This window comes from Tachysurus fulvidraco, chromosome 13 (assembly GCF_022655615.1).
Source record: "Tachysurus fulvidraco isolate hzauxx_2018 chromosome 13, HZAU_PFXX_2.0, whole genome shotgun sequence".
NCBI classification, from domain to species: domain Eukaryota; kingdom Metazoa; phylum Chordata; class Actinopteri; order Siluriformes; family Bagridae; genus Tachysurus; species Tachysurus fulvidraco.
The window spans coordinates 15,935,945-15,952,805 of record NC_062530.1 but is presented as its reverse complement, the minus strand read 5'-3'; the positions used below and the strand labels follow the sequence as shown (position 1 = coordinate 15,952,805).

Here is a 16,861-nt window from a genome sequence, read left to right as displayed (position 1 = left end):
TGTCTTGCTGCATGACGAAGTTCCTTCAAAATAGATGTGATTCCTTTACCCATGCCATGAGGCCACTGATTATTTGAGCTCACAATGCATCATTAACAACTCTTACCTCATTCCATGGCTTGTTTAGTACAGCAGTAGTTTCATTCTTTTTTTCTGTGCTGGCTAAACCTAATTCTTGTATTAAATCTAACTGATTTTCCTTCTTCTCACATATAGCATAAACCTGAATAAACAAAGGTTGTCTATGCGCTAGCCTCTACTGTACCAACATGCAGATTATCTGCACTTCCTCATTTTGACCACCAGACAGCACCAGCATGCAGTGTTGAACAGATTCACTTTTTTTTTTTAATAAAGTTGTTAAATCTTGCTTTCTTCAAAATGCATCTTATTATCTAGTCCAAACTTAAGTTTCTCTAGTTTCTGCACAATTTGGAACAATTTCAGCTGAGCATCAGGCCTTTATAAATAGACCTGCACAGGTTTTAGATAGCCAGCATTTATTAATGAGCCATGCTTTAATGTGTCTTTCTTTATCTAGGTACTAGATTTAAGTCCTATCACTATAAATAAACAGTGTTTTCTTTTAAAGACAAAAGTGTATTGCTGCCCTCTTCGGTCAATTCAGTGAAAAAGAAATAATTTCAAAGTAACGAGTACATGAGTATTCAGTTTAAGTGAAAATAACATCCAAAAGAATTGCTATTAACAGTCCATGTGTACTGTGAATGCCACGGTGTTCAATGTTGCACAAGCTGTAGTTATAAAATACAAGTGAGAAAACAGTGCTTTGCTAAGAATTTAACTACAATCAAAATTGCACTCAATGAGGTTCGAATCAGAAAGCACAATCCAGACTAGTACATTCATAGGATTACCCTACTTCAGAAACAGCCTATTACAAGAAATAGGAAAGGATTATAGATATGATTTATACACTTGAGGGTCAGCGGGGAAATAAGACACCATACCACACCATTTGTCTCAAGTTACTCTGAGGACTTGATTAAATTAGGTCTGAATATCTGATGGTAACACTAAAGTTGAAAATGCATTACATCACAAAACCACTTTGGTGAACTTGTATATACAGGCCTATATATAAAAGTGTCATATAAAAGTATATTCTTAAAAAGTTAAATAGTAGAAAGTATTGCACAGTGATGGGAGATTTCAAGAAGGAAGGACTCTTGACTGTGATAGCATCACAGTAGCGATGCTTAGGGCTTTCTGCGTCTGCAAGACAAAACGTGAGATTCTGTTCAGTTTAAGTGCTCAATACAATTTTTGTTCAATGGTTGGACTAAATGCAAGCGGGAAATATGATGAGAAAAATAACTTACTTTGGATATCCATGATGTTGATATCCGGGTCCCAGGTTCGAGCCAGCCCTCATCTCTACAGCCACAGCACACTAAAAAGGGCAGAAACAAAGAGTGGGTTTGAACAGCCATGATATTCAGCGATTAAACTGCCATTTAAAAAAAGGCAGAGCACTCTTACCCTGGTCTCTACATCTGTCCAGTCACCATCCTTACGCTCATCCTGACGGTTTTCTGATGATCTCCTTTTACGGCTGTAGCGAAACACATACATAGCATAGCTTAATGTGTGAAATACAGTGACCACTATGATTTTCTGTATACAATACAGTGTGCTTTTGTTGTGCTTTTCTAATATTCACCTTGGACCAACAGCATTTTCTTGTTTTAGTGTTTCAATATCAGTGAACTGAACCGCTTGTCCACCACTTCTAGTTTTGAACACTTCACCCTGAAAAACAAACATCTTATTGGTTGGGGACTTCAGGTATCTCCCCATCAAATGCTAAACAGGCTAAATTAGACATGTCAAAGCACCTTAATGAGCTTAGTCTGGATCTCTCCATCAGAGGCCACTTCCTGGTGTGTCAGCATGTATTTATCACACTTGGACAGGGCTTTCTCGCTGGGAGTATTAACCTTGATGGAATTGGGAACGCTGGGCTGCATGACGGTGTCAAGTTCCACATTGGTGGTAGGTTTGTGATCTACCCATCTCTCGCCACCAGCTGATTGTGAGCGCCTGTGCAGAGGCCGAACCGCCGGCCCAGTCTATAAAACCAAAACATGCATCAGTCAGGATATGGCCCAGACAACAGGTTAGTGGAAAGTTCTAATTTTCTATCAAAGCATAGTAAAAAAAGAGAGTACATGCTACAAACATGCTACAAACACTTACAGAAAAGCAAAAGTAGTCCAATACACATTCTAAAGCAAGATAAATCTGGTAATACTGGCAAGCCATGATATACACTAGGATTCTGCTACTCCGTGTTCAAGAGATGACCTGCTTTAAAAGGTGGGGTGCACGATGTTTGAGAGCCAATGTTGACATTTGAAATCACCTAAAGAAACACAACCCTAACCGAACTGGGTGTCACCCCTGTTTTAGCTCTGCCACACACATACATGTGTAACCCAGGCAATTATTATGGCGGAACCTGCTGGGGCAGCTGGCCGAGGGGATATTTTTTTTTATCAATAAATCAACTCAGAGTAATACTATGGTAACACAAATATGTTTTAGTAGTACTGTGTGTTGTACCGTGAAAGGTTTAGCTCCATTTTATGTGGAAGATGTTCAGTTCTCTCCTGCTTCTTGCCTCATCGTAAGCCTTTTTTCGCTTTTCGTTTTTATCCACCATGTCAGTGTTTCAATCGCTTTCTGCTAATGTCAGGCATGCGCACTGAACACTCTCCACCACATATTGACAAGACACGCCCCTTTCCGTTCATTGGCTACACCTTTGTCGGCCCGACTCAGTTTTCTAAAGCATTTTTAAACATTGTGCACCCCACCTTTAAAGTAGAATGCATTTAATTTGGTTAAAGTGCAAAACAGGACATAAAACATGGCCATGTAATAATTAGCAACACAATTTATAGGAGTGCAGCCATCAAGCAACATATTTAAAACACAAAGTTTTGCAAGCACTATGTTAGTATCAAGGAAGCACTACCCTACAACTACAGCATGATACAGCACTGACCCTGTAACCACTCTCCTCTAGGTCTGCATCTGCTGGCACCTCATAGTCTCTGGCCCAGCATCTGCCTTTCCTCCTGCTAAGGCTTCCAGGAAGACCCTGAACTCTGCTTCTACCCTGGGGAGGGGAGGGGCTGCCCTGCCTATTGGCCTGTGGTGTTCGCTGCTCCCATTCTGAGATGCAGGAGGCCACAGACACACTGCTAGTGCTGGAAGAAAGCGGGGCTGCCCTGACAACTTTGTGATGGATATATTCTGAGGCCTGACAGGAAAAGGGAGCAGTGAAATTAGACTGCACACATTTCAGTTAGTATACATGGATCACATGCATGTCATTTGTTTAAGCAACAAACAGCATGAAAGCACAAGTTCTGTAACTGATTCTGAAATTTTCTGCACAAAAAGTATGCTAATCTTATAGACAAGAATGATGCAAGTGCAAAAAGAGCATAGGTTATAAATTAATGACATACAGGCATCGGTGAAGGCGAGGCAGATCTCTTTGCAGGAACTCTGTCCTTTTCTCTGGAAGGTCGCTGGGGTTTATCCGGTCGTGTGTCTGGTCGTGTGTCTGCTTTGCTCTCTGTTACTATAGCTTTGAGCTGCTTTAGCTTTTCATCCTTTACCCAAAGCTTGTTCTGCATTTCCAGTTCCTTGGCATTTACCCGCCTCTCCTGAAAATGAACACAAAGATTCAAGTCAAAACCTGCTCAGAATTTAACCTGATAGGCTTTAGAGGGTAACACAGGGCTTAGGCAAAATCACATCCCAGGAAACAGACCAACAGTGTATGAAATATTCTAATTTAATAAAGAAATTGTCAGATCGCAGAGTATACACTGGCAGAAGATACTGAAATAAAATGTACATCTATGAGAAGCAATCAAATGTTCATCAGTTCAACCAGAACATTTTCAAATATAGTCTGCAAATGAGAGGCAAACACAGTAAGTCTACTCACACACTCCTTCTGCCACCTGAGCTTTTCGTCCGAGACAAACCCTTGCATGCGTGCCTCCATTCGTTTCTTTTCAGAAAGCTCCCGCTGCAACCTTTGTTCTCTGCTCTCTAGCTCCTGCTGTAAGGTCCGCTTATCCTCCTCATAGATATTTGTGGTTTTCTGCAGGATGTCAATCTGGACACCAAGAAAGCAGGCTTAAGCTCACAACCCATGTTTGTGGGTTCACAACTTATAAAGAGTATACAGTTGTTGATTTGATTCTTCAGAATTACCTTATACTCCAGCATCTTGGATTTCTTCTCCAGGCGATCAATCTCATTTTTCTGGTTCTGGATCATTTTGTCCTTCTCACCAAGCTTGCTCCGTTGGTCATGGATAAAATTCTCTTTGGAAATCAGGTTGCCATCGAGTTCTTGAAGCATTGACTTCAGCATATTGGCTATAAATATTTAATATATAAATAAATATTTGTATGTACCTTCAAAATAGCATAATGCAAAATTTTACTGCTATAAAAAAAATATATATATATACCCGATTTGTTGTACTCTTCAGTCATCATCTGACGGATCCTATGCCGCTTCTCCAAGGCCTCAATTAATCTAGGAAGTGTATGGTCATCTGTAGGGTCAGAGATTTCACAGGAAGGCAGTGGAGGCATATTTTGCACCAGCTGGTTCAGGCTTGTGGAAGGTTCTGGATAGAAAATTACAATCATTAATAACTTCCTCCCTGCTTAGAGACGATATTCTGTACAAGAGAATAAGCAATACCTGCATCTACGGGGCCTCCACGTTCCTCTAGCCGACGAGACAGTTCTTCTTTGAAGGCCTGGTTTCTCTGTCGGCGTCCTGCAGCAAAGCCATAGATGGGCCTGTCAACAGGTCGTGCCACTTCTACTTCTTGTGTCATCTCAGCAAACCGCATCACCAGCTGACGCACGCAAAGAACACAATTACAGAACCACAATACTGAATGTCAGAACTCAAACACAAACATTATCAGTATTCGCTTACCATTGTTTCTTCATAATCATCAGCCTTAGGGTTCACACAGACCACCATTCTGACTTTCCCCTCACCATCAAAATAGTTTTTAAACAGATGGGTCACCTTAGAGTCTCTGTAGGGAACCATCTGAGAAAAAAAAGGTGTACATCATTACACCACAACACTACACCATGTAGTAAATGGGGAGGGGGAAGGGGGGTGTACCTTATTTGTTCCACACATCTGATTCTCTCTGAGCACTTCAATGCATGTGCGGAGAGTCATCAGAGACTGATTGATGTTGCCTGGAGAGAAACAAAATGACCAGTGCATTGCATATTAAACACAGGCTTTAGAATTTTAAATAAAATTTACTTTTACAATGGAGACAACTAACCTGCTTCCCGAAGGCGACTGCCCTCTGCACGGGTTCTGCTTGTGCGTTCACTGCCAGCCAGATCCACCAGACACAACTGACTCACATTCACCTGGTTCTTATCCTGCAAGGAAATTTAAAAAAAAAGTTGACCTAACAGTAGAAAAAGGGTCAGATTGTCCTAAACCCTTCCTTTAATCAATTGTGCATGCATGCATGCATGCATAACTATTTACCTGAAGGATATTGTCTCCATCTGCATCTAGTGGAGCTTGTGCAAGTTTAATGATGAAGACACTGTGTGATCTGCTGGACTCACGGTTTAACTGAGTGTTTGCAATCCTCCGCTTCTTTTGACCTGGTGGCGAACATTTAAAAAACAATAATGATAATAATAATAATAATAATAATAATAATTAAAAGGGGAAAATATAAAATCAGTGTTGGAGAGGATATTGTGTATAGGAACATCAACTGCAGGCATTTCAACTCACCTCTCCAAAAGACTTCAAACGCTTCCTCTGTTGATTTCACTTCAAGTTCTGTGCATCCAGCCACATACATGTTGTGGTTTTGATCTTCACGTAAAATCTTTGACTGTGGTGGTCTAAAAGAACCAAATACATCAGCAACGAACTTTATGTTTAGTGGCAAACAAGGACCAAAACAATAAAAACTAATAAAAAGCCATGCTGCAATGGGTGATAAAGTTGCAAAGCATTGTCTAGAAGCTAAAAAGCAGCAGGGAAAGCCCAGCATTGCACACCACAAGTACACAGTGACGGCTGACTGGATATTTTGCTAAAGATTCTGTCTATCTACAGGCGTTATCCACTGGTCACGTACATGAACTCAGTGTTGAGCCTCAGAGGAGTCCCTGCACCATTCCACCTAACAAAGGAACACAAACATTTAAACTGCAAAGCTTAAAGTATGACATACTTATTAATGTCCAAAAAGAGAAAGTAGGGCCATATTATTAAGAGAGCATTTATCATATACAACCAGAGCCTCTATTTGTCACACATGTACATGTTAATCATTACTTTTGCATATATAAATAAAAGCAAACAAAATCCAAAATAACCAGCAGCATACAATGATCTTACTTGGGCCTAATTGGGTCATATGGCACCTCCTCAAGGAGATCATAGATGTAGTTATTGTATATCTCTATGTAAGAGACAAACACACTGTAGCTACTGTCTTCATCCACTGCTGAAGCCTTACAGGCTTCTTCTGGATTGATCATGTCAGCAAACTCTGGATCAATTCTTTGCCTGCAAAAAAAAAGAAAAAAAAGATGAGAAGATGAAACAGGGTAATCTGACAAAAATAATCTGTCGACACATCGTATTAAGATTGAAGTGTTATGTACCTTGAGGATGGAGTCTTTGGTACAGATGTCTGACTCTCTTGTTTCTGTCGTTCCAAAAGAGCATCCACTTGGTTTTGCACTTCCATGCCATTCTTATCATCTGGCTTAAAGACCTGAAAAATAAACCAATAAATAATTAAATAAATTGAAGTACACATTACAGAACACCATCAACAGAAAGAGGGGAAAAAATTATTATAAAACACTGCAAAATTTCTACATACAAATCTTTTGGCCTGGTAGGGACCAATGCTGTTGAAGATCATGTCCAGAGAGCGAGGCAGCAGCCCACCTTGGCCAGGGGAACCAGTCATTGTGTAGGTTTTTCCACTGCCAGTGACACCATAGGTAAATAGAAGACCTAATATGGAAAAGGGCAAAAGTGCATCAATATTTATAAAATGAAACCATTTCATATTTACTGCCAAGTGAATTATTCAATACCATTTTTGCCATGAATAAGATCTTCTACAAGAGGTTTTGCAACATCCTCAAACAATTCCATCTGTGAGGTTTTAATTCCAAAAACCTTCTTGAAGGAATACTGGGTCTGGAAAAAAAAGGAAAAATGCTACAATGAGCGCATATTGGATTATATTCAAATAACACAACACACCAGGGGGCTAAAGTGTAATATTTTTCTATAACAGCCTGGTCTGAAGTGTTGTACTGATTATTTGGACTATGTTGTTAGGCACTCTCAGCATCAGTCATTTCATTTAGGCTAGAACACATTCATTGTTATGTTCATTATTTGATTGTGTTCAAATTGTGAAGAGCATCACACTAGAATGACTTCCAAAGTATGTGATACTTCCAAGATGCAATGTCTTGATTAAAACATGCTTATTAAGCACCAGGCATCCAATTGTTCAAGTTTATCGGATACCGTCCTATCTTTGGTTTAAAAAAAAAAAATTAATCACAGATTGTATGGCAAATGGTCAATGCTTAAAAAAGGAATAAAAAAATTACACTCATATCATTTGCTGTGTCTTTTTTTTGTATTTTACATATTTTGTTCATTAAAAAAATGCATGTGTAGCGTAGCATCTCTTTGAATGAATTATATACACAAGTATCAATCGACATGAGTGCATTAACGGATTCAATTATTAAATCTGTAACATTTACATATACTAACTCTGTTGAGACTGTTCCAAGAGATCAGGAGTTTCTGATATAACCAAACCAGCCCATCTTTTACCAACAATGAGATGTGTATGTGAATTGAGAAGTACACAAATACTCAAATGATTGAGATCACCAATGCATTGTATTGAGGCATTAAACATTGAAGACAAACACCTATTCCCGCTGGCCAAACTGAATCCAAATCATATACACCCACAACCCCTTATATATGTAATCATCTTGTATGTTCAATATTGAGTTGAAATTTTGTAGTCTTGGTGTCTTGTACCGTACAAGGGTTTATCGTTCGTATTGGAGGTCATGTAGTTTTAGAATTCTGTAATTATCGTAGGCATCAGCTGGGGATATCTAATAGAATGTTGCCATTAATTCAATTTCAATTCAAGTTTATTTGTATAGAGCTTTTTACAATTGCCATGGTCTCAAAGCAGCTTTACAGAACATAAACTTAGAACAAAAGTTTATTATAAAAAAATAATAGAAAAATTAATATAATAATAAAAAATCATGATTAATTTTAGACATTTAAATGTGTTTGTATTTATCCCCAATGAGCAAGTCTGAGGTGACTGTAGTTAGAAAAAACTCCCTTAGATGGTAAAGGAAGAAACCTTGGGCTCAAAGGAGAACCTCGTCCTCATACGAGTGACACTGGAGGATGTGATTATAACCATACAGTTTGCATCTCCTCTTTAGTATTGCAGAGTCTAACTGGAGCTGGTAGATCTCTAGATGCGTTAACATTCTATCGGAATGGCAACACAATGGCAAGATTTTCAAACCACAAATATGCACAAACCTCTTTAAACTCCCCATTTCTATTGGCTTTGAGGCCATCAGGGGCATGGAGCTGGATGGTAGAACTGCTGATCACCTCAATGCAACACTCTTCATTTTCTGCACCCAGTGGACGCACACGACAGTACACCTGCACACACAAACACTCTCTTATTAAAACACCTTCTATTGCCCATTAGTGATAAGCTCAGAATCAGCATACATGTACTCACTCCGACAGGATCCTTCAGGTTGTTTGTAGGTTTTTTAGGAGGAGCTCTTCTGGGGGTTTTACCCTTTCTGTAATTAAAAAAGAAGAACTAGAAAAAAGCCGAATGAAGCAACCTAAATGCTAAGATGTATAATACATAAAACATAACCGATAAACAACTTGTTGGAGATTTTGTTTGATTTTGTTTGTTTTTCTTGCTCGATTGACATCAGTGTATAAATTTAGCTCGCACATAAACATAAAAGTAAATCAACACTAAAAGGTTCCCAGGTGGAAAAAACAAACAAACACTAAAATAAGATTAGATTAATGGCTTTGGGTTACAAAATTGACCTAGATTTGTCCCCTAGCTACAATCCTGACCAGTCCAAGATGGCTGAACTTAAGTGTTTTCTGTTTTTACACATTCTCCTTACTAAACGAGAAGGCGAAACAGAAGACACAAGCATTTCTAACAAATATTTCCCACAGAAAAAACTTTTCAGTGAAATAAAGCCCGATACTCACACTGGCCTTAGCATCTTAGCTTCTTTTTGTTCCGACGCCGTTAGCTTAGCTTCCTGTTCTCCACTCAGAAATTCAAAGTTCGCTCCCTCCGTCAACCGACAAACATATTTTTCAAATCGCACCAATCAGAGCTCAGCAAAAGGGGCCGTTCATACAGGACACCCCGCCTCTTCTTTTTACGTCATATCCGATATGCTATTTCGATTGTTTACAATCTACAGTCTAGTAAATCTTTTCATCAACCCGTTGTTTATGCCATGCAAGCAAAAATACAAATCAGAATAAAAACAACCTTTAAAATATATATTGTGGTTATGAGACTACTTGAATTATAATGTAGAATTTAAATATAAATTATTGTGGACTTATTTAAGCCCATCTATGGGTTTAGGGTTTATCTTACCTAAGCCTCAGCTACAATTTGTATGTATAATAAATAAGAAGACAACATGAGGAAGATTGAGACACCAAAATTCGATGTTTATTAGATTTAAATCATCACTAAATTGTTTATTGGTCAAAATTCAAATCATAATTAAAATAAATCAAAATACACCAAAAGTTAATATCGAGCTGAAAAAAAAAACAAGTGGGTTAAAATAATAGTACATTTGCAGAGAGAATAACTCACCGATGTTTAACTCTTAGCGACCTACTGAGATGAGAACCAAGAAAAAACCTTGAGAGATGGGAACCGAGGACGCTAATTATTTTGAGGACAACAACCTAAAACAACGACTGTATGTTTATAATCACACGTATGAGGAGGTTCCCCTTTGAGTCTGGTTCCTTTCAAGGTTTCTTCCTTTACCATTCAAGGGAGCTTTTCCTCCCCATAGTCACCTGAGTCACCTCAGACTTGCTCATTGGGGATAAATACATACACACCTAAATATATCTAATATTAATATTGAATTTTTATTCTATTAATCTTTCTATTATTCTTTATAATAACACTTTGTTCTATGTTTATGTTCTGTAAAGCTGTTTTGAGACAATGTCAATTGTAAAAAGCGCTATACAAATACATTTGAACTGAATTATTTTCTTATATTATCTTATATGCTTGCAATTTAATTATAATGGTGACATTGTCCTGAAAGGATAACGTGGTAAAGAGATGATGAATTGGTTTAATTGGGCTGAAAAATGTTAAATGAGGAAAATTACTAATATTTTCTTGTTTGAAACATTCTTTCAAATATCAATTAAAAACTGATATTCCAATCATGCTAATAATATCCTTAGAAATCCTAATAAATCAGAGCAACATCAATTAAAACAGTTTATTTATAAAGAAAATAAATAGTATACAAAGTAACAGAATTTCACAGAAATCAATAAAAACATTGTACATAAATATTTAAGGCAATTAAAAAACAATCATATACTGTGACATAATTGTAAACACAATCCATTGAAAGGCACAGCACAAATCCTCATTTCTTTTTTCAATTTCTATTGCAAAAATCCTACTCAACAGAGCTCCAACAGGAGATCCCAATAATTAACAGAGAGCATTGTCTTGTGGGTAGAGGTCTTCAGTCCATAAAAAAAACCCTTCACCTTAATTTTTCCTGTCTTAAAATAAAACATGTGTTTGCATGCTGTGAGTCAGAAACTGCAGCAAAATGTGACCTTTTCAAATCATTGTCCATCCAAATCTGTGTGCAGAAAAGTGCCTTACTGAAGACATAGATTATACAAAGACTGCAGGCTGCACAAAGCAATGCTGCACCCACTGTGTTGCTGAAGGTTATGGGTTGTGAATGAGTCAGAAGCCATTGCTTCCTTAAGGTCATGTCTAACTCAACTGCACTGAGCTGGAAGTATGTGCCAATGATGGCGAAGACATGAAATAGCTGGTGACTGTGTCCTGTGGGGGGGAAAAAAAAACACATTAAAGCATACAACTAACATGATAAGTGATTGGAGAACTGCATGAATGTGTAAGTGTTCCTAATAAAGTGCTAGGTAAGTATGTACTGTATAATTTGTGATTATATATAAATGTGTGTTCAACTGATTGTTAAAGAGTACCTATATAATCAAAACTCCCAGGTGCCAGGCGTTCAGGTAGGTGTGAGGCAAAGAGGAATCCTGTAAGTAGTGCCAGTGCAGTGTGCTGGTAGTGAACCATTGTGGCTTCATTAACCGTGCAATCCTCTCCAACACATACAAAAATCTGCATGGCCAGACAAGTTAATCAAAAATGATATCTGGAACACACAACTGGCAATTCCATAAGATTAATAATGATGAATAATTAGGTCTGGCAAGAACCCACCCTATAGAATAAAGGGATATTATCAAAGAGATATGGATATGCAAAGGACAAAATCCGCAGAATTTTCCCTAGTTTCACTCGTCTTTTCTCAACAGGCCTATTAAAAATAGATTCAAATATTAAAAGTATAAAATATTTATGTAATTTCAAACATATGATTAGGAAATTGACAAGTAAAATTACCTTGTATTTATATGGTACTCAATAAAAGGCAATCCAAGCCTAAAAAAACAAAGTACTGATTATAGTATAAATGTGGAAAATGTCAAGGTAGTGTTTTATTCTGTATCATCAACTTTACCTTGAGTAACAGGCCAGTCCAGTTGAGAGGACAGAGTTGAGCATGGCAGCGGTAATGTAGTATTTATGGAAAACGCTGTTCACCCATTTCTCAGGAAATATATAGGAAGAGTATGTAATGGCAGAACCTAGACTTTCAAATCAAAAACATAATAAATAATCACTTTGGTTAATTACAACAGAGTAATTTTGCACAAATAATTTATAATATAAATGTAAAATAATATTTTAGTATTATTTGAGATGTCAATAATTCATTTTTATAAAATCAGTATTCAACACATGATGAATTCCAACCTGACCTAAACTGTAGAAGCTTAATGCTCCGTAGTCAAAGAAAAAGCAGACGTGTCTGGCACTTTCAGACATGGTACTGAAGGTGTGTGCACAGCTGGAAGCCAGGGGGTACAAGCAGCAGGACAGCTGGAAAACCAGTAGAGGCCAACAGTAGGAGTCCTGCCAGTCTTCCTCCATTAGCACCATAAGGAGCTTCCACAAGAAGAACCTAGCAAAGCAGCACATTTAAACACTTCTATCCTTAAAAGATTTACTCGACTTAGATTACTTAAAGAATAATAAAGTGACAGTAAATAATTTATAGGAGTTATTTACATTCTAAATTATTTTTAGGTTTGTGTGTTACATGATGGCACAATGGGTAGCGTTCAGGCTGACCTGATCTTAACCTTCCACCTCCCAAAAATATGCAATTAGGAAAACTGGCTACACTAAATGATGTGAACAATGTGCATGTGCACAACGCCCTGTAAAGAACCGATATCCTTTCTTGGATGTATACTCTGGAATCAGTGACAAAACAGTATGTGAAAGTAGAGAATGCAGTATTTGGCTGTAATATTTGATGGACTTGTGACAAACATTCTTCAGTCTACATTGTCATAGTTGCATCTCAGAGGTGGCCATAAATCAGAAGATTGATAGCAGTTACTAGATAAATTGCCCTTATTCTGTGTCATAATAAATTTCTCAGTTTTGTTAAATGCTCAATGTTAGTCAGTCAGAAGGCGCTGATTCTTTTTCAGTTTAGGTAAAGTTTAGGTAACCTAAAACATTATTGTTTCTATAGTAACAGCTTATATATTTTCAGTAGGTCCATATTCATGGCTTGGTTTTTACTGTCAGAAGCCATTCATTCAACATATTGAAATTGTAACTGATTAATAAATGACTAAAGAAAATCTAAATTGAAGGTATAAAGGTGGTTAGAACAGCACACCATATCATGTATAATTTGTGAAATAAAGGTACTGTGGTCATACCATGTAGGAAGAAAGTGGGTCCAAATGTTTAGGGTTTCGTTAGTTAGCTGGAAGATGCTAAGAACACAGTCTTTTGCTGAGCTATATGGATACCGATACCCAGATATGATCCCATCCTCATGGAACACCTGAAAATAAAGAGTATGTAATCAATGATGATCAAATATCTGAGATGTGAGAAAAAATTAACTAGCACTGTAAAGGATAACTGTAGGAAAAATAAAATGAGACCTCACAACATTACACATTGTGAACAGACATGTACTGCTCAGATTAAACCTCTCTAAAACAAACAGACATTAGCTCAGAGTAAAAAAAGGCTGCTTTAGCACAACATTAGTCTTAGAAAGCAGTTCATTACAAAATGAGATGAACTTACTTTTGGAACTTGGTTGATGGTTAAGACTCGAGGTAGTTTGATAAGGCTCAACATAATCCACTAACAGTCAAGACAAAAACTGAAAAGTTGAGAGAAACTGGCTTGAACTGTGCTTGTAATGTCCTCTTTACTTGCTCCACCTTTTTCATAAATCGCCCAGTGTAATTAGCCCCCTGTGCATATAAACCTGGTGGAACAGAGCAGAAAAAAGACAATTCCAGATAATATGACTATGTCAGCCTGTGAAATACAGGCAAAATCATCCAAAAAAAAAAAAAAAAAAGATAAAAATTGTTTGATTTACTTCCAGTAAAGTGGAGGATGTTAATATAGTAGATGTTAATACAGACCTTGACTATGAAACAGGCAAAGCAAATGTATACAGTATATGAAAGGCCTTGCGTAGGCAAGATTCTTTTTCAGTGTGGTGTTCAATTTGCCTGACACACACACACACACACGCACAAGGTTCAGCCATAACATTAAAACCACTGGTGGGGACTGTCTTGTCTCCATTCTTGTACACTCTGTACACCCAGACTTTCAATACAACTCTGAATCATGTCATCTGCAGATGTTTTCTGATGAACCTGCAGTGGTGGAGTGTATTAGGCATGGACAGGAGTTGGAGAACTGAAACTACTGTAGAACTTTGTGGACTAGAAATTACCTGCTCCTAAATGTGATGAAGACCAAGGAGATGGTGGTGGACCTCAGGAGCATTAAAACTTTGATTAAACCCATAATCATCACGAGTGAGAAGCATGGAATTATTGCTAACTGTACAATTAAACAACAGACTGGAATGGAGGAACAATACTGACACTGTATACAATAAGGGAATGAGCAGACTATTTTCTGAGGAAGCCCAGATATTTCAATGTATGGAACAAGATTCTGGAGATCTTCTTCCACTCTGTGGTGGTGAATGCCATTTACGGTGTTCTAGTCTGCTGGGATGGCAGCATCAGTGACAGGGATTCCAGGTATCTTGTATGTGTGTGTGTGCTGTATCTTGTTACTGACCATGCTGCTATAACACACAATTATCCCTTATGGGATCTATCTGACAGGTGAAGTAAACACAATCAATGCTCTTGTTACAATGGCACCGCTCGGGAGCTGGAATATATTATATGGCTTGTGAACAGTCAGTTCTCAAAGCTGATATGTTGGAAGCAGGAAAAATGGGCAGGTATAAGGATCTACAGTATCTTTGACAAGGGGCAAAGTTGAATGGATAGACAACTGGGTCAGAGCATCTCCAAACAGATCTTATGGGGTGTTCCTGGTATGCAGTGATTAGTATCTACCAGAAGTCGTCCAAGGAAGGACAACTGCCGACACGGTCAGAAGTGTGCAAGGCTCATTGATTTGTGAAAGCTAATTTGTCAAGTCCAATCCTACAGAAAAGCTACAGCAGTAGAGTTTTCTGAAAATGTTCATATTGGCTATAATAAGACACAGTGCATTGCAAGTTGCAGCATGTGGAGCTGTGCAGACCGATCAAAGCACCCATGCTGACCTCGGTCAACTATCAAAAGCACCTACGATGTCTATGTGAGCATCAACTGGACCATGAATCACTAAGAATCACATGAATTACATTTTCTTTTGCATCATGTGGATGGCTGGGTGCATGTGTTTGTGGCTTCTAGAGAAAAGATGGAACCAGGATGCGCTATGAGAAGAAAGCAAACAAGCGGAGGCAGTGTGCTGCCCTGAGCAATGTTCTACTGGGAAACCTTTGGTCCTGGCATTCATGTGGGTGTTACTTTGACATGTACCACCTACCTGATCATTGTTGCAGACCAAGTACACCCCTTCATGGTAACTGTCTTTCACAATGGCAGTGGCCACTTTCAGCAGGATAATACCCACTGCCAGACTTCACTGCACTGGTTGGAGAAACATGACAAAGAGTTCAAGGTATTCATTTGGCTTCCAAATTCTCCAGATCTGAATGTGATCAAGCATTTGTGAGATGTGCTGGACAAACAATACAGTATATAACATTAGGCAGATGGTTTTCATGTTATGGCTGATCTGCATGATTATATTCTGTATAAATACACATTTTATTTAAGCTGTATAAAAATGCTTGGGTCAGCTGAATGAATGAACTGTGAACTAGATGAAGGCAAACTACAATATGTATATATTTTCTGTAATCCAAGTTCATTAGGCAAATCTATGTTGCATAATGTAACAAACAGTGAACATTAAGTTAATACAGCACAAAGCAATGGGCAATGATTAGCCTGACAATGAAATAATGAATTACGTAGAGATGTCAAGATGCCAGGAATAGTGGCATAGTGGCAATAGGGCTGGCCAGTATAGACTGGCTTTTTAGCAACACAAATGATTTGTTGTCAAGTGGAATGCTAGTTGTGCAACACAATGATTAAAGTTATTACTATGGCAACAGCACAGTGACTAACGATTTACAGTAATTCATTTCAGTGTACAATTGTCTCTGGCAATATGTACTCTGCATATGACAAATAAAATGACACACACACACACACACACACACACACACACACACACACACACACACACACGCATTATATAAATAACGTGTTTATATAAAATGCAAGATATACATATATGAAAATATGTAAAGACAAAAACTCATACAGACACAGAAAAAATATAATGGAAAACATTCCCTAAAGAGTGGAATCTCTTATGGAAGTGAAGAGGAAACAGCTTAACATTTATTATGAACATGGGTTTGGAAAGAGATGCACAGATTTCAGGGGTCCACATATTGTTGGCTACAAAGTGTTAAAAAAAACAAACATTTGAATCATTTTAATGGGCAAGACGTCAAACATAAAAACATAAACATAAAGAACGCCACGTGACTGGTGCAGCTATTTATCTAAAAGAAAACATTAGAATAAACGTCGAGAATTTACTTACCATGTCAAGCTGAAGAAGCGTGCTACCCGTGGACCCGTGCAATGGTAACTGACCAGAGTTTCTTCCACCTTTTCATCCTGGCAGTGAGCTGAACTGAGTGGCTTTCTTTGTTTTCGTTGTCAGCTGTGGCTCCCAGAGTCCATCTGATTGGCTGAGCCGCTTCTCTGCGCGGCGCCGTTTCTAAGCTCACGTGCAGTCTTTTGTTTTTTTTTATTGGTTCCAGCTGTAACTGGAGTTATGAATCACCATAAGAGTAACATGTGGAGAGAGAGAGAATATGAA

At 38.0% G+C, this 16,861-nt stretch overlaps 2 protein-coding genes across 6 annotated transcripts; both read right to left on the bottom strand.

The window, feature by feature from the left end:
* Positions 1-650: 650 nt before the first annotated feature.
* Positions 651-9,551, bottom strand: kif23 (kinesin family member 23). 4 transcript variants are annotated; one of them, XM_027162033.2, is made up of 24 exons: positions 9,403-9,551; positions 8,897-8,963; positions 8,686-8,814; positions 7,176-7,281; positions 6,956-7,092; positions 6,732-6,844; positions 6,463-6,633; positions 6,200-6,244; positions 5,848-5,960; positions 5,590-5,711; positions 5,375-5,477; positions 5,203-5,282; positions 5,005-5,124; positions 4,762-4,921; positions 4,523-4,684; positions 4,261-4,427; positions 3,989-4,162; positions 3,501-3,701; positions 3,032-3,289; positions 1,860-2,093; positions 1,685-1,773; positions 1,504-1,576; positions 1,344-1,414; positions 651-1,236 (listed from the first exon to the last, which is right to left on the bottom strand). In XM_027162033.2, the coding sequence occupies exons 1-24, from the start codon at positions 9,414-9,416 to the stop codon at positions 1,221-1,223; spliced, it is 2,925 nt and encodes a 974-aa protein (XP_027017834.1). In that variant the 5' UTR covers positions 9,417-9,551; the 3' UTR covers positions 651-1,220. The 4 variants fall into 4 exon arrangements, with proteins under 4 accessions (XP_027017834.1, XP_027017835.1, XP_027017836.1 ...); XM_027162034.2 differs by lacking the exon at positions 6,200-6,244; XM_027162035.2 differs by lacking the exon at positions 3,032-3,289 and having other exon boundaries at positions 9,403-9,550.
* A 1,123-nt stretch (positions 9,552-10,674) lies between these two features.
* Positions 10,675-16,861, bottom strand: paqr5a (progestin and adipoQ receptor family member Va). 2 transcript variants are annotated; one of them, XM_027161274.2, is made up of 10 exons: positions 16,580-16,861; positions 15,443-15,546; positions 13,649-13,835; positions 13,270-13,397; positions 12,292-12,494; positions 11,991-12,117; positions 11,873-11,911; positions 11,690-11,786; positions 11,443-11,587; positions 10,675-11,278 (listed from the first exon to the last, which is right to left on the bottom strand). In XM_027161274.2, exons 3-10 carry the CDS (start codon positions 13,700-13,702, stop codon positions 10,965-10,967), a joined length of 1,107 nt encoding a protein of 368 aa, XP_027017075.2. In that variant the 5' UTR covers positions 13,703-13,835; positions 15,443-15,546; positions 16,580-16,861; the 3' UTR covers positions 10,675-10,964. The 2 variants fall into 2 exon arrangements, with proteins under 2 accessions (XP_027017075.2, XP_027017076.2); XM_027161275.2 differs by lacking the exon at positions 15,443-15,546.

Coding starts and splice junctions, on each gene's coding strand:
- kif23 (XM_027162033.2), bottom strand. Junction 8,815..8,896: donor ACCTGAAGGATCCTGTCGGA/GTGAGTACATGT, acceptor TTGTGTGTGCAG/GTGTACTGTCGTGTGCGTCC. Junction 3,702..3,988: donor TCAGGTGGCAGAAGGAGTGT/GTGAGTAGACTT, acceptor GTTCATTTTCAG/GAGAGGCGGGTAAATGCCAA.
- paqr5a (XM_027161274.2), bottom strand. CDS start 13,702: ATGTTGAGCCTTATCAAACTACCTCGAGTCTTAACCATCAACCAAGTT. Junction 12,118..12,291: donor ATTAAGCTTCTACAGTTTAG/GTCAGGTTGGAA, acceptor TTGAAAGTCTAG/GTTCTGCCATTACATACTCT. Junction 11,787..11,872: donor GAGTACCATATAAATACAAG/GTAATTTTACTT, acceptor TATTTTTAATAG/GCCTGTTGAGAAAAGACGAG.